Source organism: Eleutherodactylus coqui, chromosome 4 (assembly GCF_035609145.1).
Source record: "Eleutherodactylus coqui strain aEleCoq1 chromosome 4, aEleCoq1.hap1, whole genome shotgun sequence".
Lineage (NCBI taxonomy): Eukaryota > Metazoa > Chordata > Amphibia > Anura > Eleutherodactylidae > Eleutherodactylus > Eleutherodactylus coqui.
In genome coordinates, this window is record NC_089840.1 from 257094031 (window position 1) to 257120597 (window position 26567).

General features: G+C 45.4%; 1 protein-coding gene across 2 annotated transcripts in view; it reads left to right on the forward strand.

The window, feature by feature from the left end:
- Positions 1-26567, forward strand: part of DOCK1 (dedicator of cytokinesis 1) — a 364042-nt gene that overhangs the window by 215229 nt on the left and 122246 nt on the right. For both annotated transcript variants that reach the window (XM_066601145.1, XM_066601146.1), the window contains exons 28-29: positions 2447-2548; positions 3691-3785. In XM_066601145.1, the coding sequence (XP_066457242.1) occupies positions 2447-2548; positions 3691-3785 (197 nt within the window). The remainder of the gene's footprint in view (positions 1-2446; positions 2549-3690; positions 3786-26567) is intronic.

Below are 26567 nucleotides of genomic sequence, written 5' to 3' on the forward strand. Positions count from 1 at the left end.
GGGACCCAAATTACATGCATACTGAATGATTTCTGCGCTGGCTTCAGATGTATTTTGCAGTTTTGTCTTAACCTTTGTAACATATTTTGATTGATGATTATAGCAATCAGACATGACTTGAAACACAGGCTAATGCATTTTACCAGGAGTGACTGCGAAAAAAAATACAGTAAATGTGTTTATTAAGCCGGGCTTTAATGCAGCCACCTAAACGTGCAAAACACAGCTTTTGTTTGGCTCATGATGAAGATGAATGTTCTTCCTTATCTCCCCCATAAAACACGGATTTGCTATAAATTGCCTATGTCACTGTTCATAATGCTTTTAATAAGTACGCCAATATCTTGGTGTCCACTTGAAATACACCCGGCAGTAAAGGCACAGGAAGCATTAAAGGATCATCATTTCTTCCTCCATCTCGCCTATTTTTTTTTTTTTAGCGATTGCTACATTGAGAATCTATTGATTTTTTTTTTTTTAATATTGTCTCCCCCCTTCCCCTTTACAGGGTCTACTGAGTTTATAAATTAAAAGGCCACCCGCTGACAAAGTTACTTCATTGCTCTTTTTTTTTTTTCCCTCTCGACCTAAATCTAATTAATCTAGTTTACAAAAATTCTAATTAATAATGCACCTTGAGATTTAGCAAGATGCAACATTTTATTTATGGTTGCTATGGATGCAGAATCGCTCGGCTACGGCCCGTTGTCAGACAATCCATCCCTAGCAACTAGATTGTATTAATTATCCAAGCCTTTAACCTTTTGCAATCCAATTTTGGATTCAGGGTTTCCTAGGGGTTTTTCTCTTTCTGCCATTATACAACAGTACCATCTGCTGGCTAGAGCCAGTACTGCGGTATGGGGCATGCTGGAGAGGCCCCCGACAACAGAGCGGCCAGTAATGTACAGTAAGAATACCCTGCTGGACGTCTTCCGACATCGGAGCTGTAGAGCCTTCAATCGGAATGTCTTTAGCCGTCAGACAGTGGATTGGAAAGGGTTAAAGGCGTTGTACCAGAATTACAAGTTAGCCTCTATCCGGAGTATAGGGGATCACTTGCTGATCGGTGGGGGAATCACACCGCTGGGAACGGAGGTCCCTTGTCCTTCTGTCTGTCGCTGCGAGGATGCGTCTCAAGCAGGCCCGATCACCACTCCATTCGTTTCAGTGGGGCTGATGGAAATGCCCATGCGCTTGACACTTACCTCCGTACTCTCACTGAAAATGAAAGGACTGGAGCGGCAGGGAGCGTGTTTGACCATCGGTCAATTCATTCTGCTCCTCACTTTGTGGGGTGCAGTAAACCTACAAGACACGGGACCCCCGTCCTCAGCGGTGAGACCCCCAACTGAACAGCAAGTTAGCCCCGTCCTGTAGATGGGAATAATCTGTAATTCTGGAACAACCCCTTTAAATCAGCTCTTGACTAGTGATGGTAGAGGCTCAAAAAAGGCTTTTCACTAGTTTATATTTAAGTTTCTTCAAGTTTTTTTTCCCCTTAAAAATCTATCATCCATATTTTTTAAGACCGTGAAAAGTTTTCCATTTTCTAATCTGTTTTAATTTTCTGATTGTAGATATTTTTGTTGTTTGCCCATGGCTATGAGGGCAGCCGTATTGCCTGCGCAGTAGTTAATAACATTTACAGAAATGCTTTACAGCAGCCTCATAGATCATTGACACAGTAGACTAGAGCTGACCTCTAAGAAGTGGACATGCTCTGTGACCTGTGCAGGGAGGGGGAGGAGGTGAGCTGTAACTATCACCTATTGGGTTATCTAATGGTGGTATCTTTCATTGTAATCCTACCTGTGATGATAATGAGATGACAACTTGGAAGTTTTCTCTACAGAGCAGGAAGTATCAGTATTAGGCTTAGTGGGCAGTGTAAAAAGTGCAGGATTTTAGATATATATATATTTTTTAAATATAGATTGCAACGTTCGAAAATTTATTTAAAAAAAAAAAAACGTGTTTAAATTTAAAAAACGTGATTAATACAAATGGTCTTTGGCCGGCTGCACAAGGCAGATTTGCACTGCGGAATGTGGAGCCGGCGTCCGTCAACCGGATTCCGCAGAAAATACTGCCCATAGCATGCTATGAAAAAGCATATTTTCTTGTACACGAGCGGAAATCAAACGCGATTTTCCGCTTGCGTAGTAAAAATCGAAGCATTCTTTATTTAAAAGAAAAACCTGTATTGCGGTTGTCTGATGGCTCGCCGTGCGGACGATCCGTAGTACAGAAAAAGGTCAGGCATGCACGGATGCAGTCTGGGTGCAGTCTGATTCCGCTGTGGGCTTCCACATGCAGGAACCAACCCGGTCGTGTGCAGCCGGCCTTTCTCTGATTGATTATACATATATTTGTACATAGCTGAAAATCCATAGTAATTTATTTGGTAAGTAGTTTGACCTTTTTATTCTATTTCTCTCACTAGGGAAATTTTGTTGCCTCCATGACGGCTATTTTAAGACAAATGGAAGATTACCACTATGGTCACCTTATTAAGACCTTTGGAAAGATGAGGACTGATGTCGTGGTGAGTTTTCTTCAATACAGTAATTCATACTCTGATGTCAGAAGCTATTATACTGAGATGAGCTTTGTTACAGTAGGTAGGCACTGCTTATCCTGTCCTGATTTAAAGTGTACCTGAGTTTTTAACAAGTTTTCTAAAATACACCAAGTTTTAAAACAGTACAAACAGCAGCAAATCAGAGAGAAAGTGTATCTATAAGTTCTAACTTATCAGGTGGTTTGCATCCACTATTAGGAAGGTGTGTGTAGGGGGGTGGGGGGTTGAAGCAAGCCTATCATTCTGACAGTAGTTCACTGTCCTGCACTTCCTTGGCCTTACTTTCCATGCTGCATTGCACTGTCTCTGGTCCAATCAGCAAGCATAATAATGCGTGCCTCTCTTCTTTCCCATGGTGATCAGTCTTTTAGAGATATTCTGGCCGAATAATAAACCCAGTATAATATGTACCCACACCCGCATGCTTTAACAGCAGCTCTGTACTTAACAGCATGGATTGCAGAGAAGCTGGGAGACCCCTAGTGGCGGCAGCTTAAAGCACAATTAAGAGTGGTTAAGCAACAAAACAGAAGTGACTTATGCAAACATTGCATCTAACTTCCCATATTCTCATGCCACTTATTGAAGTTCTTTGTTATTATAACACCTGGTAATCTTATGTCCTGCATATAACTTTGCTGCCCTGTTCAGAATTTACTGTTTATAAGGACATTCATAAAACACAATTAAGTGAGGTTATGTCTACACTACTTTATTCTACTATTAAGGTTGTCTGTAAATCTGTTCCTGACAGTCAAACTCTGAGCAGAAACTTGGAATCGGCACCCAAAACTCTGTAAGAAACACACAAATTTCGTCCAGAAAATAAAACGTTTTTGTAACAGAGTGTAATCGCTCATTCTTGCCAGATTCGATCATTATTTGAACAGTAATTGTTCTATGATCTTATTGCTAGGGGGTCTGCTTCTCCAACCCCCGGGGATAAGCTGATATTACCGGAGGAATTGTAGCATTCATTACATGGAGACCATACCTATGAATAAATGGAGGTCTATGTAATGTATGGATGGACCAGGTTCTTCAGAGCATTCTAGCTCACATTGACTGTTCCTAATATCGCTTTGTTTTTTGAATTTTTGTTACAGGACTTTCTTATGGAAACCTTCATTATGTTTAAGAACCTCATTGGGAAGAACGTCTATCCCTCAGACTGGGTTATAATGAACATGATGCAAAACAAGTGAGTACAGACTTCAATATAATCTTGAAGCACAAAGTTAGTGGAGAGGACCTCCACCCATCACATATGCATACCATCCATGTCTATGGAAACTATGGATATAAGAATGAATGGGGTTGTCCAGTCATGAGCTATTGTTTTTTCCTCTGGATAGTCCATCGATAATAGGTCAATGAGCATCCACTACTTGGGACACCAACCGATCAGCTGTTTACCGGGCTGCTACATTCAGGTACACAACTGTTGTGCGCAGGAAGCAGACAGCTCTGTTCCCACTGCAGTGGCCCGGCTTGATGTTGCAGTCAGTTTCCATTCATTTGAGTTGTCCACTTGTAAACTAGTGGTGGCCTATCCTTAGGATAGGTTATCAATAGTAGATTGGCGGGGGTCCATCATCTGGGGCCCCTGCCAATCAATTGTGTGCCAGGTCATCATGCATTTGTACTGAGCTGATTTCTGCAGGAAGCAGACTGCTCTGTTCTTACTGTAATGGCCAGGCTTGGTATTGCAGGTAAAGTTTTCATTCATTTCAGTGGGAACTTGTCCTGAAATACCAAGCATGGCCACTCCAGTGGGGACAGAGCTGTCTGCTTCCTGCAGAAATCTGTTCTTAGCCAGAGTGCAACAGCCCAGAAAACAGATGATTGGAACGGGTGCCCCATTGATCTACAGTACCTCTGATGGCCTCTCCAGTAGATAAACCTTCAATAGCTCAGCTCTGCTACATGCACGTCACACAGACACAGCACTGCTACATGTACATCACATAGAGCTCTGTTACATACATTCTTCATACAACAGTGATCAGGGGTGGGGCATGTAACTCACTCGTGAAGAAGGACCTGTGATGACATCACAGCCATGTGATCAGGGGCGAGGCATGTAACTCGAGATGAAGGACCTTTGATAACATTACTGTCGTGGGATCGGGGCCGGATCATGTAACTCACTCACTTGGGATGAAGCACCTTTGATGACATCACCATCATGTGATCATGGGGCGGACCATGTAACTCGCTCACGTTTGCTCTGGCTCTGATCATCCGGAGTGAGTTACATGCTCTGCCCCCTAGTCACATGACTGTGATGTCATCACAGGTTCTTCATCTGGAGGTCTTCCCGAGTGAGTGAGTTATGCATCCCCTACAAACCTCTGGCCACAGTTGCTATGGAATAGGACCTGTGATGACGTCACTGTCATGTGATATGGGGCGAAGCATATAACTCACTCACGCACGGACGAACAAGTGGTCGTTAGTAGTTTGATTTGCAGCCATTCAATGTAAGCAATGAAATCCTCTATTCACTGATGACAAACAGATATTTTTAAAAGCCACAATAAAATGCTGAAGTATATTAGCACGTTGTATAAGGTTCCGCTGTGCAGCACGCAGGCCGGTGTGTTGGAGAGTGTAGCTTGTAGGACATTTGTGCGGCTCAGCATCTCTCCAATATTCGGTTGTTACTCATCTCTATATTTTGTTTCCAACGGGAGGATAATTTCCGCCCACCTGTCCCCGGGACGTACAGCTGCTTGCTTTCCTGTTCCAGCACTGTGTAACCCCTAATATGTTTAGTAGTTTAGGCTCCTTGATGGGCTCGGTGCTTGAACACAAGCAGATGGCTTCAGCTATACAGCAGGTACATCCTGGGAACAATCAAGGGCAATATTCTTCCATTTACTTTTTTAAGAAGAGAACTTTCCTTTTTTTGTATAGATGCTTAAAATTCAATGGGCCAGTGTGGCCGGGCACCGAAGTGACGGCTGCTGTGAGCCACAGCTCCATGGCTATGGCCGCTTTGCAGCGGGGCCTGTGGGGCGACTGCTGTGCGGTGGCTTCTAAAAGAAACATCATTGAATTACATTGGAATTCAATAGTTTGTAAACTGTGCAGGCCACGGGGCTCTGCGCAAGTCATGCGGTGGCTGTTGGGCGGTGGGGCCCTGTGGGACGGGGGCAGCTGCTGTGTGGTGAGGCCCTGTGGGACGGGGACAGCCACTGTGTGGCGAGGCCCTGTGGGACGGGGCGGCTGTTATGCGGTGGGGTCCGGTGGGACCGCTGTGTGGCGACCCTGTGGGATTGGGGCAGCCGCTGTGTGGCGAGGCCCTATGGAATGGGGCGGCAGCTGCTGTGTGGCGAGGCCCTATGGAATGGGGCGGCGGCTGCTGAGCGGCGGGGCCCTGTGGAATGGGGCGGCGGCTGCTGAGCGGCGGGGCCCTGTGGAATGGGGCGGCGGCTGCTGAGCAGCGGGGCCCTGTGGAATGGGGCAGCTGTTATACGGCGGGGTCCGGTGGGACTGAGTGGCGGGGTCCCGTGGAATGGGGGCAGCCGCTGTGTGGCAAGCCCCTGTGGGACGGGGCGGCTGTTATGCGGTGGGGTCCGGTGGGACCGCTGTGTGGCGAGGCCCTGTGGGATGGGGGCAGCCGCTGTGTGGCGAGGCCCTATGGAATGGGGCGGCGGCTGCTGAGCGGCGGGGCCCAGTGGAATGGGGCGGCGGCTGCTGAGCGGCGGGGCCCAGTGAATGGGGCAGCTGTTATACGGCGGGGTCCGGTGGGACTGAGTGGCGGGGTCCCGTGGGATGGGGGCAGCCGCTGTGTGGCAAGGCCCTGTGGGACAGGGCGGCTGTTATACGGCGGGGTCCAGTGGGAGTGAGTGGTGGAGCTTTGTGGGACGGGGGCGGCTGCTGGGCAACGGGTCAGCTGCTGTGCAAGCCATGCGGTGGCTGCTGGGTAGCAGGGCCCTGTGGGAGGGGGACAGCCGCTGTGTGGCAAGGCCCTGTGCGAAGGGGTGGCTGTTATACGGTGGGGTCCTGCGAAACAGGGCGGCAGCTGCTGAGCGATGGTTCCTTGCAGAACTATGCGGCGGCTGCTGAGAGGTGGGGCCCTGTGGAACGGGGCAGCTGCTGTGCAAGGGTTCCGGTGGCAGGGAGCAGTTGCTGTTCGATGGGGCCTCATGGGGTGACCGCTGTACAGTGGGTCCCTGTGGGATGGCTTCTGATAGAACCTTGATGGATCCCATTAGAAGTCTATTTTGTCTGTTAACTGTTGAAGCCATGCAATGCTCGCACAAGTGCAAATAAGCTCCAACTGTCTACAGCAGGAATGACCTTGGCATGGATGGATGTGTACACACGTGTGATCCGCGCCGCACACCACCTCCTCATTCTGTACACGCCGGTTGACAAAGATTTATGGTACCTTTTCTGCACCAATAAACACTATCTTTTAATAGGATTGTGTTTTATGCGCCAAGCATTTTTACATGGCACTATTCAGACTCTATGTGGCACATCAGCACAGATAGGAAGAAGAATGTATTGATAAGCAGTTTTTGCAGACTCCAGATCGCATTTTATTATGTTAATTTTGGGGAAAAAAAGTTTTATTTAGTCTTGCAAACTGTGCAGATAACTCTATACATCACCCCCACGTACACACACATTTTGTTTGATGTTTTATTTATTCTGCTTCCCAATTAAAATTGTACAACGTTGCCAAGACCTTAATTGCACCGCTCTGTAGAATGTAATATAGGTTAGGATTTAGCTAGTCAACTGCAAGATGCATAACCTTGATGTCTCATGCACCATTCTGTTAGTGCCAAGGTAATGTATGCATTGCTGAAGGACACGGCATATGTTACCATGGTGCCTTTGTTCGTGTAGATGGATATATACTATGTGTGTAAATGTATATAGGTGTGTATAAAAATGTTTTTTTGTCCTTTTTGGGTTAAAAAAAAAAAATATATATTTATATAGATATATGTAGATATATACCTATATAGATATATATAGGTATATATCTATATAGATATATATCACTGTTTCTCCTGTAACACTATCTATTTCCACAGTGCAGAGCCCAGTGGTCTTCTCAATCTACATTCTCCGGCATTGCCAAGTTGGCCATTCTTTCCTTCATCCTTTTAAAGTGATTGTTAAAGGGGCTACAAATAATTATATATAGTGTCCAACAGCAGGTTGTGGCCCCACCATGCCATTGACAGATGTGGCTGTGACTGTGGTTGCTTCTGATAGCAGCACCTAAGGTCCTCTGGTATTCACCTTTTTAACCCCTCTCTGGTCTTGGCTGCAGAGGCCCACAGGCTGTTATCCCAGGAATACTATTAGTTCCGTGGCAGCTGGCATGAACAGATCAGAAATGCCATAGAGTGGTAACGGAGGGACAGGCAGGGACGTAGTCGATATACAGAGCCAAATCTAGGACAGGTGGGGTTCTTGCATAACCGCGAGACATGCACAGGGCTAGGGCTGGAAGCAAATGAATATATTGTGGTCGAAATGCAAGCGGAGGTCAGGACAAGAGAAGACAGGAAAGGTGGGTGAAATAGGCACCGGTCAAACCAGGAGTCGATCAGGATACAGCTTCGCAGAAGCAAGTACCAACCTTTTTGCCTATGCAGCCTCTAGAGGGAAAGAGTACCTTAAATAGCCAGAGGCCTGGATTGGCCGAGGATGGGAAAGCTGGGTGTTGGTGCTCGTCATTTAATACGTGGGCCAAGCATATGCACTCTAGGGTTGGCATTGACAGCATGGATGGTGCAGTGTCTGATGGATATGACAGGAAAGGGGTGTTTTGAGCCACAACTGGCAGGCGGAGGAGATAGGGGGAGCTATTCACCGTGACTAGAACATGCAGTATTAGAATATGACAACACCTTAGCTTACGATAGGTCCTGATAAAGTGCTGATTGCAGTGATCAACTGTTACAGCCAGGTGAAGCCTTCAGCAAATCATCATTCCAACTCTGCAGGAAAAGCATACCCTTACACGGTACCCATTGAATGCAGAGGACTGTCTGTGTAATGCAGACACAAGCAAGTCCTCCGGTGGGAGAGCCACTGCAGAGTTCATACCTCCACATGACACTGTAATAGGAATGTGTGGGCTGCTGTAGATGCCATATTTCTGCTCCATACAACACACAAGCAGTACAAATCTGTAATGCAACCTTGTGTCTGAGCCTTGGGTCCTCTGGGATGTATACTACTGATGATCTATCTTCAGGGTCATCAGTAGTTTATTGTAGAGGTGTCTGCCGCTCGGGATCCCTGCCCATCAGCTGATCCCTGGGCCTCTGTCAGTGAGGACCGTGCTGGAAGCGGATAGCGCTGTCTATATTGCAGTGGCCCAGTTTGGTACTGCAGGCACAGCTCCCATTGAATTAAATGGAGCAGTGCCTGCAGTATGAAACAGAGCTTCTGCAATACGGACAGCACTATCCGCTTCCAGCTCCGTCCACACTGACAGACCTGGAGATTTAGAGCAGTGGACTGCTGGAGATCCTGAGGATGGGTCATCAACAGTAAAAGTCCCAGAAAAGCTTTTTTAAAGCAGATGACCACTTTAGCCTTTTGTACGCTGTGTAAATGCCTTTGGTAAAATAATTTGGTATATACACCCCGTGACAAAAGAACAATGTCCTGACTCCTCACCGCAGAGTGTTTTTCTATTATAGTCTAATGCTACAATTGCTTAAAGTGCAACTAGCATTTGAGAAATGTTGATGGTGCCGAGACTGAATGCTAGGAACGCTGAAATAAAGGGTCAGAGAGGTTTACCTGAGTTCTTTTGGCTTTGCTGGACCCTCCTTGGAAAGCCAAGGGGAGCAGTATGCTGATCCATAAAGTCTTTCCATATACATTCGCTTAGCGTTGTCCGAACATGCCATTTCAATAGGACAGACCAACCATCTAATGTCTATCAGGTGTCCCAACTCTCTATCAAAGGCAGATGTTGGGGTAAAGAAGATTCAGACATGACTGATTTCATCATGCCCAGTACGGTCTTCTCATAGGAGATGATCACTCTCTTCTTGTCCTCTCTCTATTAAGAACATGTGGGCTAAGCTGGGCATATCTGTCTATGGAGAGGAGGAGGAAGAGCTGCCTGACCACCGTTACCTACCTGCAGTGTTGGAGATGATGAGGAACACTGAGGAAGTTTCAAAGAAAAAAAAAAGAGCCGAGAGTTTGACCGTGAACAGATGATCGGATGTAATTTATCTTTATTGAAGTCTAATATCATGCTGGGACTTCCTACTAGAAGAGAGGGGGAGAGAGAGCTGCGTTAGTTCATGTCTGCTCACTTAGTGATTGTCGAGACCAACTATTGAAATATTGATACTTCCTGTCAAATTAGTATGTACCAGTCACCAAGTGAGAGCCTGTTAAATGTGACTGGTATGGTATGTTTGTCGGTGTGTGCTACTCTGCTGGGGTTTGAGTTCTATGTTCACTTGTGTTCTGGATTACTGTTGGAATGGGTTTTTGTCTGGGTGGCTGGTTAGGTGCACCTGGGGGTTAATTGGGAGGGTTCTTGATCTCTCCTCACACTGAGATCCCTGCTAGGCAATTGTCCTGTTCAGTCTCCTTCTGGAAGCAAGCGAGATCATAGCTGGGTGCAGTAGTTCCTTTGGAGTCGGTTTCCGCCTGCCATTTACAGATAATTTTTGGGTTTTTTGTTTGAGTGTGTTCTTTTGGTTTGTTTTATCTTTATTTCCAGGTATCAGGGTAAACGAGTACCCCAGGTTCCAGTGTGAGTGCGTCCTTATCAGGACGATCCATTCACTATTTAGGCAGGAAAGCTCATATGTTAGAGTCCCATGGGGAGAGTTCCCTTTTATTTTGTTTTCTCTTTTCCATATGTCAGCAGGCGTGACACATATATTGCAATTCCATTGGCAAGGCCCTCTTATGATGGGTCACATGATTATGGCACCATAAAGCTCAGTCTTATGATCAACACACATTAATTTGCAGAATTCTGATAACTTTAGAGGAAAGTAAATCTCTCCAGTCACGTCGGCCGCTCGAACCTCGCAGAGTCACGTTAATGAATATTGATGCTATGTTTGTTGTCATACATCATTAACAATAATAGTTTTTGAAGAACAGCATATTTCTCCAGATTTGACGACGCAAGTGATTTATGAGGCTGGTCTGGAGGTGTCCTCCTTCCAGCAGTATTAATTACAGTGCTAGGGAGAAAAAAGGGGGTTTAAAGGGGAGATTACTGTAGTTTTTGTCCATTTTAGGATATTTTCTCTAGCATGGAGTTTCCATTACTGTAGTGTCAGCTGCTGGGACAATGTCTGCCATTGCCTTACTCATTCATGCTTTGCTTTAAGAATTACAGGGTACAATGGTGGTCCTATCAAGACATCCCCTTTTCTTGTTTGAACAGGGACATACAAGTAACCATGGGGTCCTAATCCATCTTGACTGCCTTTTAGCAGCTGGTTCACAACATGAAAAGCTTTTATTATTTGGTGTTCATAGGAATAACATACACTGTGATGTCATAGTGCAGGAATAATGAAGACTGTGGTGTTTAGTATACAAGAAGAATAACCATAGTGATGTCACAGAACTATGACATCACTGTGTTCAAAGAATACACAGTGGTGTGGCAGTACAAGGAGAATAGACTTAGTGATATCACAGTACAGAGGTAATAAACAGAGTAATGTCGCAGTACAAGGGTAATAGACACAGTGATATCACAGTTCAGAGGTAATAAACATAGTGATGTCACAGTACAGGGCTAATAAACACAGTGATGTCACCGTACAAAAGTAATAGACACAGTGATGTCGCAGTACAGGGCTAATAAACACAGTGATGTTGCATTACAAGGATAATACACACAGTGATGTAACAGTACAGAGGTAAAGCAGGAGGGGTGTCGTCATTGGCCTCTCACAGGCTAATCCAGAAGAATGCTGCACACTAATGAGGGGCAATCACCCCTAAACAGCTGTATGTGCATTGTTTTCTGGCTTGGTTTCCTATTCCTAATCATTGCTAAGACTTGTTATAAAGTCACTTTGATTTGAAGGAATGCTGCCATCCAATAGGTGGCGCTGCAGAGGTATTTTTCCATCTTCCTTGTTTGCAATACAGAGATAATAAACACAGTGATCTCACAGTACAAGGATAATAAACACAGTGATGTCATAGTACCAAGATCATAAACACAGTGATGTCACAGTACAAGATCATTCACAATATACCATCATAGCACAGGAATTATGCATTCAAGAAAGGTCACCATGTACACTGTTGACATCATAGCTTGGAGGAAAACCTATAGTGGTGACAGTGGGGCTCCGTAGTAAAATGTCCATAATTCCCACTAATTGCATCTCATGTGTGAGCGGAAAGGGGTCCCTTTAATAGTTGGGCTGCATAGCTGCTGCTGTCTATATCTGCTCATCAACCCCGAAGTGACCTTGCTGGAGAAATGCGTTGTTACATGGCATTCATTCAAGTGAATACATAGTGAAAGTTGGGAAAATTAGATTGTGAGACCCAGTGGTTGAAAGGACTGATGTGAGTGACCCATAAAGTCTGCTACATAGAACAGACGTAACGTATGGTAACCAACTGATAAGTGATCGGGTTGGTTTCCTTATCCATGGCCATGCTATCCAGGTTGGGGCATCTATGGCATCTAGGCAATAAGTGCCTATATGGTTTGTTGGCATTTCTTTTTTAGGTCTTGTGTTTTTCAACAGGGTTGTCTCTAAGGAAATTCTGATCTATGCATAATCTTATTTATGTTCTTTTTGAACACTTAGTGCAAGGCCAACAAAATCTTAAGATGTTTTCTAAAAGCTGGAAGAAAAAAAATCAATTTCTGTTCAACTCCCATTAAATTCATCAATTGCCTCCTGTATGTTAACCTATTTACATCCTCTGGGGACTCAGCGTTTCTACATGCCGTTAACTCCTCCTGATTGACAAGGACAAAACGCAAACATCCGTTTCTTGTTCAAAGGGGATCTCGCTGTACTGTTCAATGAAAGCTCTCCCTCTACATGCATATTTGATGCATATTGTCTTTATTGCAGATTCCTTGCTCTTTTCCTTGCTTACACATCTCTTTATCATACATTTGCACATGACTAAAAGATATTGTAGATGCGCTTCTCCTACCATTACCCCAATACTCCCACTTCTCCTTCTCTTTATTCCACCCCCACCCCAATAAAGACTCATGACGCTAGGTGATAGTGGAAAACAAAACTGCCAAAACAGACTCTTAAACAAATAGCAAAAATTACCAAACTTTTTTATATAAAAACTAGCCAGGAAAAGTAGTATGCAGTCAAAAAGAATTGTCAGTAAACGACGAGGTCAAGGTTGGCAATCAAAATGGCAGCACCTGATGATGAGCTGCCCTGTCAGACCACACAAACTCGGGGGGGGGGCATGACGAGTTATTTAGAGCCTGTTCTCATGGACCATCCCGGTAGAACACCCAACCACTCCTCATATGACTTATTGACAAAGGCCAACTATACCTCCAATAGGTCCTTGAACCGTCTTACTGATCGCCCTCCGTGACTTCCTACCCATAGCTTACATCACAAGTCGTAGTCTCAACCCTCCCCCACTACTAAGAAGGCTTCCCATAAACATAGTGGGCTGCTTACTGTTCTAGGTTCCCAACGGAATGGCAAACTCCTCCTGGGCTTCCAGAAGGTACTCTCCCTGCCTCCCCACCCACTAGTCCCTCTCCACCTATCCCCTTAAACCAAGCACCACACCTCCCGATAGGTCCCTATCTTCCCAATTAAACTTTAAGCCCTTACTGTCCTGTCGTAGCCCTCTACAAACCCTGTCATGATGGACTGGCGCTAAGCTGCGCCCATTTTGTCCCGAATTGTCTGTTTACCGAGAACATATCTTTCAATACAAAGCAGCTCTGCATAATGCAATATTTGGTTGCGTAACAAAGCAAATTATATACACGGTTATATAAACGCGTTCCAATCTGCCGATTTCTGTGGAACCCGCAACCGTTGCATGTGTATAGGGGGCCTCTGCCAGGGAAAAGAAGGACTGGAGACATATGATCCTTGTGTTGCTTCTGGAGGTAAACCACCATTAGAGCTGTTTGGCTGTGGCTTACCTCCCTCTTAGGCCCCCCCACATGCTAGCTAGTTAATTCACGGACAGCACACAACCCTATTACAGGGCTATAAGGATATGCACATTGACGTTTTTTCATGTGGGCCAATGGTCTGTATCACTGATGAGAAATAGGACATGCTAATTAATGTCAATGTGCTGTGTCCATGTAAACTGGACAGTACACGAACATGTGTGCGTATTTTGTTCAACGCGAATTGCACCCAAGCTTCTCAGGCGCAACTCACATTCACAGCCAGTGTGCACCTAGCCTTGCCATATAAAATGCAAGAAATCTTAACCAAACCGAGTGTTCATGTGTTCGGTAAGATGGTAGTCAAGAGAAAAGGCTGTCGAACATTCGATTGAGAACTATTCAAGATGTCTGGACACCTTTGCAGAACGGCTCTCCACCTTGGCTCATGGGGGATAGTTTTCAAATAGAAGACCCCAGCTATATTGTCCTTTTGCCTTAAAGGGGTTATAAAATCTTATAAGAGATAATCTCGTAAAATTGATGGTCTATCCTCAGGATAGGTAATCAATATCTAGTCGGAGGGGGTTCGCCTCTCGGGATTCCCAACGATCAGCTGATTGATGAACCACGGCACCCTACCTCTTCAATGTTGTCAACGGGGCACGATTGTTCTCGTACTGCAGAACGCCACGTTGTTGATGGCAACTATTCTGAGTACTACAGGCTCGTTCCATTAAAGTGAATGAGACAAGTCTGTAATACTCAAGACAGCCGCTATCAATCATGATGTTCTGTAATAGGAGTATGGTCGTGCTCAAATGTAAACCTTGAAGAAGTAGACCCTTCAATCAGCCGAGTGGCAGTCCCCCACTGATCACAAATTGAAGACCTACCCTGAAGGTAGGCCATCAGTTTTACAAGGTTGGGTAACCCTTTAAACAAGGTTTATGGACAGGGATTGTCTTCATCAGACGACCCCTTTAATTCTTAATGGTAAACTAGTGTTTGATTTAACTCATTCCTGTTGGAATTACCGTATTTTTCAATCTATAAGGTGCACTTTACATCCGCCCCCCCCTTCCCAAAGTGGGGGGGGGGGGGAGTGAGGCGTCTTTAGAGTGAACATACTGAAATTCAAGGTTGCCGGCGCAATTGCAAGTTTGACAGCCAATCGTGTGAACTAAATTGTGGTCGCGCAAACAAACTCGCGATCGTGCGAACAAATGCCTGATTATTTACTAGTTCTCTCACCTCTGCATTGCCGCCCCTTACGTACCACTAATTGGTGATGAGCGCCGGCGGGAACTGCCGCTGCTCCCCCGCCTCCACCAATCAGATTCTTCCCTTCCTCCACTATGACACGGAGCTCCCCTGTATCAGAGCTCCGTCGCCCGGTACTATCCCTTGACTGTCCCTGGGCGAGTTCAAAATATCTTTTCCCTATTTTCCGCCTCTAAACCGTGAGTGCGTCTTATAGATCGAAAAATACGGTAAATGTACTTACAGTGCGGGTGCCTTATTAATGCTGAAATATAAATTGTCATGTATGGATGTGTAGGCTTATATATAGTGCTGCCTGCATATCTATAGCGCTAGCATCAGACACCTTATCTAGGTTAATAAAATCCAGATTCGTTTGAAGTAAATCAAATTAACAGAATATTATGAGGTCTTAATCTGAAAATTGGCCTTTTCTTTAAAAGAGCAAAAAAAATGAATTTGTCTAATGAAATCCTCCGGGCTTTAATTAACATAGTTTGTTCTTTAGAGACTGGCATGTAATAAACAAAGCTTATTTCAGGTGCAGACCTTCATACTGTGGATCAATTAATAGCGCCTCTACAGACAGGAACAAGCTTCCGCCCACCCTCAATCTCAATTTTCTGATGAGACCAATTATCTTTTATTCCTATGAAAATGTAAGTGTTCGGCTCTCCAGTCTGTATCTCTGTACCTGCTGATCATTCATATGCCCCTCATCTATGAGCTGCATTCAAGTTCTTTCTTTCTAAAAACTACTTACCCCAGAAAGCTAAAAGTGATGTCACTTCTCAACACCATCTCCCTCTTGACATAAATATTTTCCACACACGTAGACTGTTAAAAAAGACCAATTTGGTATAGACCAATTTCTGTATATTTTACACCAGAAACTGTCGTAAATTGTACCAAAATTCTGCAGCAGGTCGAACCAGGCGTACATTTCTGAAAAGAGGCACAGAAGTGCATCAATTGCGGACTGAAATTACAGTGGCTTGAAATATAAGCCCTCCTCTTATAATCCCTAGCTACACTACATGAAAAAAAGCAATACTTACCTAGCATGCGGCGCCTGGGTCCCCCACGCTGGGCTGCGGTGCTCCGGCAGTCTCCTGTGTACTCATCAATAATGTCATTCAATCAATGGCTGAGATTGGTTCATCAAGCGCCGGCTCTGATTGGCTGAGGCGGTGTTCCTGAACCAGTCACAGCAATCTCTTGCTGGAGACTGATATATAAAAGCGATCCGCGCCACCACACACAGATCCGATGGAGTAAATGGATTAACTCACCTGGTGCATAGCGGGGCCCCTGAGATGGAGATAGGCATCTCGCCTGCACCAAAGCTCCCGAAGTGCCTGTAGTAGAATAATGTTGAGATCCCCAGAAAGCCTCCCGATTGAGAAGAGCAGCAGGAGGAAACAACCCCAGGCGGTCTGAATGAACCCAAATGGGGGGGGTGACAAAAAAAAAGTATAGAAAAAACACTTCTTCCGTGCTCGTTGTTGTGGATCTTCACTGGAAGTGGTTTAACAAAGTCCTCAAACCATTTTCCATAGAATAAATTTAATTAAATTACCATACAGCTTTAGTAAACAACATGGTTTGAGGACTTTGTTAAACCACTTCCAGTGAAGATCCACAGCAACGAGCGCGGAAGAAGTGTTTTTTCTATACTTTTTTTGCTGAAGACTGGGTATTCAAGCCCCGTTACCAGGAGAGAATGCTTTCTCAGCTCTGAGGACTACACGGAAGGCTGCCGGAGCGCCGCAACCCAGCGTGAGGGACCCGGACGCCACCTGCTAAGTGAGGAATAACAAACACGCACACCCTGTCCCGAAAATAGGACACTGCCCCTTTTGGGGAAAAAATTAATGTAAGACCGTGTCTTATTTTGGAGGAAACACAGTAGCTTGGATGTAAGATGTAATACAGGTGGGCATGGAGGCTCTAGTACCCTCTTGTACCACCTCTAGCTTGGATGCAAGATGTAATACAGGCAGGCATGGAGGCTCTAGTACTCCATTTGGCCACCTCTAGCTTGGATACAAGATGTGATATGGGCGGGCATGGAGGCTCTAGTACCCAGTTTGGCCGCCTTTAGCTTGGATGCAAGATGTGATACCGGTGGGCATGGAGGCTCTAGTACCCAGTTTGGCTGCTTCTAGCTGGGATGCAAGATGTGAAACAGGCAAGCATGGAAGCATACGGGTTCCAAATGGGATCCTGCGGCATATCATAGGCGCATTTTGGTTGCCATCTGGGGCCCTGAGTAGAGTCAGTAATCTCAAGTTCAGTGGGTGTCCTAGTGGTTAGACCCCTTACTGTGATGAGAAGACTCCTTTAAATATATTCGAATTCTAGCTGTAGCAGCTCCTTATTACTGATCATTATTTAATTCCAAACATAATATAAAGACCACTAAGTTTGGGTTCACATTATGCACTTTTGGTAATTTCTTTTGTTCTGTTTTGGAGTTCATCAACCAAAACCAAACAAAAAAAAAGTGCAACAAAAAGTCTCATTGTGAACCCAGAAATAAGGGGTTGATACTTTTCTATTCTACAACTGCCCGCATAGCTTTCATCCATGTAGATCTAGGCGTTTTCCTACCAGTATCCCCCCCCCCCCCCCCCCCCGTCTCCAGATGTGACTTACTGTAGACAGTATATCTGGCCGTACAGTGTATCATCAGTGCTATATGAAGCACGCAGCCACTTGAAGCCAGTAGGTCGACTAGAAAAATTGCAAGATGTTTAATGTAGTGGCTTGATGAATGTGCTTATGACATAAGACTCCTAAATGTCTGGAGGTTATGGTAGCATTGATGTCTATTTTCAGCACATCTCCTGAGCGAGAAAAGGGCAAAATATGTAAATAAAATATGAGCGGGAACATGTAAATGCTGCACATTGTGGGAATCACATCTGTTTACAATAAATTGTGTTGTAATACCCAAATGATAGAAGTAGCTTATTTGGGGGCGGGGGGGGCATAGACATCGCTAATTCAACAGATCCTTGGGGATTTTGTCTCGTTGGTCACAGGCTGTTTAAAATAGACCCGTCACTTCTCTACAATGAAGTCAGCCAATTTTAAGCTTGACCCAGTATTCGGCTTATTAATTTACTTCCCCATGAGCTAATGACCTCTCGGTAGCAGGAGGCATAATGGGTACTGCTGATTCACGTGCTCGTTCATATTCATCCTCCTCCTAAAGCTGCTGCCTGTGTATTGATGTGGCAATTATACGTTTATAAGAAAGCTACCTGATTATATACACTATCCTACCAAAAGTAATTGGACGCCTGAAGAAGAATCAAAAGTCGTATTTGTACTGGCCCTAATGACATCAGATACTCTCTGTGGATGGACGCTCTTCATGTTTCCTGACATGATGTTCAGTAGGGTTCGGGTCTCTGTGCAGCCAGTCCAATCGTGGCAAATCCATATCCTCAAACCAATAGCGTTTATGACAAGGTGCGTTGTCTTGTTGGAAGTATGGCCAATAGAGATGAGCGAGTATACTCGCTAAGGCACATTACTGGAGCGAGTAGTGCCTTAGCCGAGTATCTCCCCGCTCTCCCCTCCGTTCCTCCCCGGGAGCGGCGGGGAGGAGCGAAGGGGAGAGATCTCTCTCCCTCTCCCCCCCCCCCCCCCCCAGTCCCCGCCGCAACTCACCTGTCACCCGCGCCGACCCCCGAATCTTTAGAGACGAGCGGGGAGATACTCGGCTAAGGCACTACTCGCTCGAGTAATGTGCCTTAGCGAGTATACTCGCTCATCTCTAATGGCCAACCATTCTTACAGGATGTTTAATAGTAACAAAACTGAACCTCCGCTTTAAGGCAATACTCCCATGGGGCTAATTTGCTCTGGACCTAGACTCTGTTCAGCCAGAAGAATTTTGCCAAAATTTGGACGTAGATTGGGTGACCAAATTCATGCAAAATCCACATTTTAGCATCTATGAAAATCTGTCGTAGTCACTGTGGGCTGAAAAGATATCCGATTTGGAATGCGTCTCATCAATGAAGCAGAGAATAAGTAGAGTAGTTTAACTGCTCTAATGTGCATCCCGAAGTAGTGATAAACAGTTACCTTGGAGTGGCTCTTTAAACCGATCTCACCCATACACGGTGGACAAAATCAGCACGAAATCGGAAATTAACCTTTGATGCGGGTTTTAAATTGGCAGCATGTCAAATAATAATGCATATTTTTACCGCTTATTTCCGCAGTGAAATCCACAACAAAAAATATGCACAGTATTCCAGATGAGGTCTGACTAAGGCAGAGTAGAGGGGGATAATGACCTCACGTGATCTAGACTCTGTGCTTCTCTTAATACATCCCAGAATTGTGTTTGCCTTTTTGGCTGCTGCATCACATTGTTGACTCATGTTCAGTCTATGATCTATTAGTATACTCAAGTCTTTTTCACATGTGCTGCTGCTTAGCCCAATTCCTCCCATTCTGTATGTGCTTTTTTTCATTTTTCTTGCCCAGATGTAGGACTTTGCATTTTTACCTGTTAAATACTATTCTGCTAGTCATCACCCACTGCTCAAGCTTCTCTTGATCTTTTTGATTCCTCTAGACAAGCTTGAACAGTGAGTAGGCAATAGACTGGTTATTTTTTAGTACAACCAGTCATATTAAATTTGGCTACATCTGTATCTCTGCTCTCACAATGCACTGCTGTCTGGTTAGCAACGGAATTTGGGAACTAACTCTCTGTCCCAATGAAAAAGAAACCTCAAGAAACCCAGAATCCGCACAAGATAAAATATTTACAAAGATATTCAACGTTTTATCTTAATTGGAACGGAGGACTGCTGTCGAAAGAGTGAAGTTTTTGTTATATGCTAAGTAGAGATGAGTGAGTATCCTTGGTAAAGGCAATTGCTCGAGCGAGCATTGCCTTTAGCGAGTACCTGCCCGCTCGAGACTGCAGGTTCGGGTGCCGGCGCGGGGGAGCGGTGAGTAGCGGCAGTCAGCAGGAGGGAGCGGGGGGGGGGAGAGAGATCTCTCCTCCGTTCCTCTCCACCCACAGCTCCCTGCCCGCTGCCGGCTCCCGAACCTTCCGTCTCGAGCGGGGAGATACTCGCTAAAGGCAATGCTCGCTCGAGCAATTGCCTTTAGCGAGTATACTCGCTCATCTCTAATGCTAAGATATCTGGAGGGTCTGACTTGCTGTGTCTGACTTTTAAGGGGTTTTCCTACAAATTACATTTATGGCATACGCATTAAGCATTCTTAGTTGGTTCCGCTACTACTCCCATATGTAATAATGGAGCTTGCCGGTACTCCTCCCTTTTTCTACTCCCTTCTACAGAACCGGGGACACTAAATTCCTACTCACATGATCCGTGACAGAAAAGAATGTATCACAGAAAGTGAAATATAAAAACAAACAGACAATCACTGAAAACGGCCATAGACTTACTAACACAGGAGGGCAAACGTGCACCAACCTCAGCATGCAGGCAGCCATACCGACAGAGAAGAACATCTCAAGGGCGTACACACTTTTAAGGGTCGGATGTGATTTTTATTTATTTTTTCCTGTTTTTTGACCTTCAGTGACCACATTTCTCTTCGTTAGTCCGGGGTCTTTATTTCTGGTCAGATGAACGTGCCTTATTTTGATATCCAACCTTCGCTTATCAAAGCAGTGGCAAGTCATCACATGTAATCTCGATGGGATTGATCGGCTGAAATAAAAGCCTTCATTATCTTTCCATCTCACTTAATTGGTGTGACATTATAGTAATGCCTTTTGTAACCCCATTTAAAATTCGTTATCAATCGTGGCATTCTTAAACCTTCTGAAATTAGCTGAGGCTTCGTTGCACGCCGGATTTTCTGAACCGCATGACTGAAGATTTTATTATCTCCCACCGTCTGAAATTGGGCTGCAATTTAGTCTGATTTTGTAATCTGAGAAAAACAAGATTTTCCTGAGACTGACTAGTCGCAGTACAGTAATGAACGCCAGTGGCTCTCCCCACCAATCGGATTAATGCCCTGACGGGAACGCCATGTGGTGCGCACTTTTACTCTAGCAAGATTCTGCTATCGAAGGGAGATGTTGATAAAGGCGCTTTATGTTGTATCTTGATTGTTTTTCTTTGGTTGTCAGACCCCTTATTGAAATTGGATTACTTTTGTAAGGGACAAAACTGCTATTTCAAGAGCCCCCATCACCTCTATTGACATACCTGTTTTAACAAATTCTTGTATTTCCTATAAAATGTGTGCATAAACTGACAAGTGGGCATTAGATGTTGTTCCCCTTCTTGCTGTTTTGCTGCAGGAAGCAGACGGCTCTATACAATGCATAGTGTCATGGGTTGGTACTGCATGCCTGTTGAAGTGAATATGACTCAGCCTGCAGTACCAACCCAGGCCACTGAATTCAATGAGTTGTCCTTATATACCGAACTTGGCGATCAGCTAATCGGTGGGGATCCTGAGCGGCGGACCCCTGCCAAACAACTATTGCTGACCTATCCTGAGGATAGGCTGCCAACTGTAAAACTCCTGGACAGCCTCTTTAATATAAGATAACATATTGCAGCAAGTTAAAGGGGTATCTTGCTTTGGGTGATGAGGCATTGTTGTGCAAGAACACAACACCTTGGGACTGGAAAGCATCAGCATGTTGCCTAAATTCCCTGGGAGGCTTGTACTTGGGCACGCTTTTGATCTGCCAAACATTTTGGGACCCACTTGGCAGACACCTTACTCACTTCCAGATGATCATACATTATGAGCCCAACTTCTTCTCTGGAAATGCTCAGAGCCTCAGCAGTCTTCTTAGCAGAAACTTGCCAGTCTTCCAGAATCGGGTCAAGGATGACGTCTACGGTTTCTAGAACTCTTACCATTAGAGGTCTTTTGGAACGGTCTTTATCATCGGTGTTGAAGTGGCCGGTATTAAATTTGGTTACTCCATTTTTCACTATAGAGTACAAAGGGCACCACTTGTCTCCTAATGTTTTCGCCATGTCTTTGGCCAAGATCCCCTTGAGAAACAGGAACTTCATCCTTACTCAGCTCTCCTTTGCAGCAAAATCAGCTGCAGACTCCACCCTGTTGTTTTCAAACCTGCATAACATACGAATGGCACATGAGATTATGACGAAGTTTGCTCACAAAATATTCCAAAAATTGAGCTTTCCAATAATTCAACTTTCATTGATGTGAAAACAAATGAAGATCTTAAAACCAAGGATTCATCAGCACACTTCATAACACTTTGCAAGTCAGTCCCTGGACATCCTGCGCAACTTATTGCTGGTTGCAATGTACAGGCAAGTTTTCATACTGATGACACTGTGGCCCGCTATGGTAGGAGCATGCTCCTGTAGGCTAGTGGTGCGATTGGAGTGGGATTCACAGACACTGACACCTATTTCTCCCCAGGCAGTCCCCTTACCAGATCTTCTCCTCGCTGATCTTCTCCTGTCTCCTGCAGTCCCAGGGTGATCACCTCACCTCCAGCTGGCTGATTCTTCTGCTACCATGTGACCTTACGTACATTCACATGCATTCTGCTTCCTACACAGCAATGTATGCTACATCACTAATTCACATCCTGGCAGGGAGTGCCGAGCTATTGCAGAGACTGCTCATGCCCTCTGTCCCTGCAATAAATCAGCATTTCTTCCTAGCCAGTGAACGCTATGTCACAGGGACTTGACCTTCACTGACCTAAAGGAAGAATAATGCGAGGAATGTAGGCTTCATAACAAGCTGTCAGGTTTGCGGTGAGCTAACCCAGGGGACTGGACAAGGTCAGGGAGGAGAAGCTGCCTTAAAAAGTTTAGAAAAGGTGAATATAGAATATTTTTATTTTTAATGACAAAACCCCTTTAAATAGGCATACTTCCGCCCTCCATTTCACTTGCATTAACTCTTTCTTACCATACGATGACATCAGCGCACCATCACTGGCTCCAGTGTTCATTCAGGAGAGTAACGCAGGAAGAAGCCGACCACACACCCTGCTATAGTGTAAAACGGGAAGATGGGAATACCCCTTTTTGCTAAAGTTGTCTATTGTATGTGCTTGCTGTGCAGAAGACTTGCCTGCCTGTTACACTGACTTGCTTTAGCTCCCTCCCCATCAGTCCAAGAAATGCGTGGACACATTTCGTACGTAGATTGTACCTTTTGTGGCTAAAATACACAGAATGGAGTAAGCAGTTGGAACGAAGTTACGGTTTGTGTAACGAGATGGAGGTTTGGAGAGATACAATGTATAGAGGAAAGGGGCTGCAACAGAAACGCTGTGCGGCTGATGCCTTCATGTCCATCTCTTGTTCTTCCGGCTCCTCGATTCTTTTCTACTTTGCTGGGGGTTTTTGTACCTTACAAGAGAATGAACCTGTCAGGGGACAGATCAACAATAAAAGACCTTTAATACGGCACTTATCTCAATCACCGGATTCCCTGCGTTGGGCTCGGTACATCTGAGCCTCAGGACTCCCACTGATTATGATTATGTGTTTGAGAAATGATTTGCTTTAAGTGGCAAGTGTGGGAAGATTGCCGCTTATTAATAGCTCGGTAACTTAAACCCATATTTAACATTTCCTGTCATGATGTTTTTGATCCGTATGATAGTCCGCACCGCAGATGTATAAATTATTGAAATAGGAGGCAAATCAAACCTGCACATCACAAAGCAAGCCTTAATATATCTCTAACAGATTATTAAACTGTCTGCTGTTAAACAAGGCGCTATGCATTTGTAAGTGTGTGATCAATCCCTGCTTAATTAGTCACCTCTGCTGACGAGGCTGCCGGTAATCATCTTCCAGCCCTAATCTTTACGACGTTCCTGATGTCTGGAGACAGTCTGCGTTCTGTCATTTAGTTCTACACCGGTCTTACAAATCGTTCGCACCGGAGATCAGTCGCCGACACGTGTCTGGCTGCGGCTTTTTCCTTTCCGTCCATTAACCCCTTTAGTGGCACACCCTGAAAATCTCCTTTCTCCAAAATTTGGAAATTATTTTCCAAAATTGTTATAATGTATTCTTCCATTACAAAAAAAAGTTCCAATGTGATTGTTGCATTCCTTAACCCCTTAAGGATATGGCCTATTTTGGGCTTAAGGACGCAACGATTTTTGGCGGATTTTCATCTCCATTTTTCAAAAGCCATTGAAGTTTTTGACTGTGCCATTTTTGGGTAAATAGACTATATTGTAAAACTTATTTTTTTATAACAGGGAGAAAAAAATGCATAAATTCTGCCATAGATTTTTTTTTTACAACGTTAATCATGCTGCATAAATGACACAGTCCTTTTTTCTGCGGGCTGGTACAGTTACAACGATACCAAAATTCTTATTTTTTTTTAGGTTTTTCCACTTTTCTGCAATAAAAACCCTTTTTTTGGAAATCTTTTTTTTTTTTCTAAAGTCCTGTAACTTTATTTTTCTATGTAAGGAGCTCTGTAGAAGCTTATTTTTTGCGAGACGAGCTGTAGTTTTTATTGGTACCATTTTGGGGAATATACGGCTTTTTTGATCACTTTTATTGCATTTTTGGGGAGGCAAAACGCTACAAAATTAGCATTTTGCCTCTGTTTTTTAGCAGGGTTTTTTACGCTTTTTGCTGTGCAGAACAAAAAGCATGTTTAACTTATTGTACACATCGTTACTAGAGATGAGCGAACGTACTCGTCCGAGCTTGATGCTCGTTCGAGTATTAGCGTGTTAGAGATGCTCGTTATTCGAAACGAGCACCACGCGATGTTCGGGTTACTTTCACTTTCATCTCTGAGACGTTAGCGCGCTTTTCTGGCCAATAGAAAGACAGGGAAGACATTACAACTTCCCACTGCGACGTTCAAGCCCTATACCACCCCCCTGCAGTGAGTGGCTGGCGAGATCAGGTGTCACCCGAGTATATAAATCGGCCCCTCCCTCGGCTCGCCACAGATGCATTCTGACATAGTTCAGGGAAAGTGCTGTCTTGCTGGAGTTGCTATAGGGAGAGCGTTAGGAGTTATTTTAGGCTTCAAGAACCCCAACGGTCCTTGTTAGGGCCACATCTAACCGTGTGCAGTAGTGTGGAGGCTGCTTTTTGCAGTGTTGCACTTTTTTTTTTTTTTTGTATATCGGCCGTGCAGAGCATTGCGTCCTGCAGTAATCTTACATTGTCCAGGGCCAGTAGTGGTGAGGCAGGGACAGAAGACATATTTAGTGTATATAGGCAGTGGGCCTTTCCAAAAACATTTGGGAAAAAAAATCTATTTGGGCTGCCTGTGACCGTCCTCAGTGTACTGGGTCACTGCTGGGGGTAGTTGTCCTAATTCATACGCAGCCAGCTAAGTGTTACAACAGGCTTGCGCAAAATTCTTTCCTGGCTCTGCTGTGCGTTCCGTAAGCGAAGTCAGCCTCCAACCACAGGCCAATAAGCGGCACATTTAATTACAGTGTTCTGTTTCTGCACTACTGGTAATACACCATGCTGAGGGGTAGGGGTAGGCCTAGAGGATGTGGATGCGGCCGAGGACGCGGAGGCCCAAGTCAGGGTGTGGGCACAGGCCGAGCTCCTGATCCAGGTGTATCGCAGCCGACTGCTGCGGGATTAGGAGAGAGGCACGTTTCTGGCGTCCCCACATTCATCTCACAATTAATAGGTCCACGCGGTAGACCTTTATTAGAAAATGAGCAGTGTGAGCAGGTCCTGTCGTGGATGGCAGAAAGTGCATCCAGCAATCTATCGACCACCCAGACTTCTGCGCCGTCCACTGCTGCAACTCTGAATCCTCTGGCTGCTGCTCCTCCTTCCTCCCAGCCTCCTCACTCCATTACAATGGCACATTCTGAGGAGCAGGCAGACTCCCAGGAACAGTTCTCGGGCCCCTGTCCAGAATGGGCAGCAATGGTTCCGAATCCTCTCCCACTGCCCAACCTTTGGAAAGTTCCCGGGGTCCGGGGGATGAGGCTGGGGACTTCCGGCAACTGTCTCAAGAGCTTTCAGTGGGTGAGGAGGACGATGACGATGAGACACAGTTGTCTATCAGTGAGGTAGTAGTAAGGGCAGTAAGTCCGAGGGAGGAGCGCACAGAGGATTCGGAGGAAGAGCAGCAGGACGATGAGGTGACTGACCCCATCTGGTTTGCTACGCCTACTGAGGACAGGTCTTCAGAGGGGGAGGCAAGGACAGCAGCAGAGCAGGTTGGAAGAGGCAGTGCGGTGGCCAGGGGTAGAGGCAGGGCCAGACCGAATAATCCACCAACTGTTTCCCAAAGCGCCCCCTCGTGCCATGCCACCCTGCAGAGGCCGAGGTGCTCAAAGGTCTGTCAGTTTTTCACTGAGAGTGCAGACGACCGACGAACAGTGGTGTGCAACCTGTGTCGCGCCAAGATCAGCCGGGGAGCCACCACCACCAGCATGCACAGACATATGATGGCCAAGCACCCCACAAGGTGGGACGAAGGCCGTTCACCACCTCCGGTTTGCACCGCTGCCTCTCCCCCTGTGCCCCAACCTGCCACTCAGATCCAACCCCCCTCTCAGGACACAGGCACTACCGTCTCCTGGCCTGCACCCACACCCTCACCTCCGCTGTCCTCGGC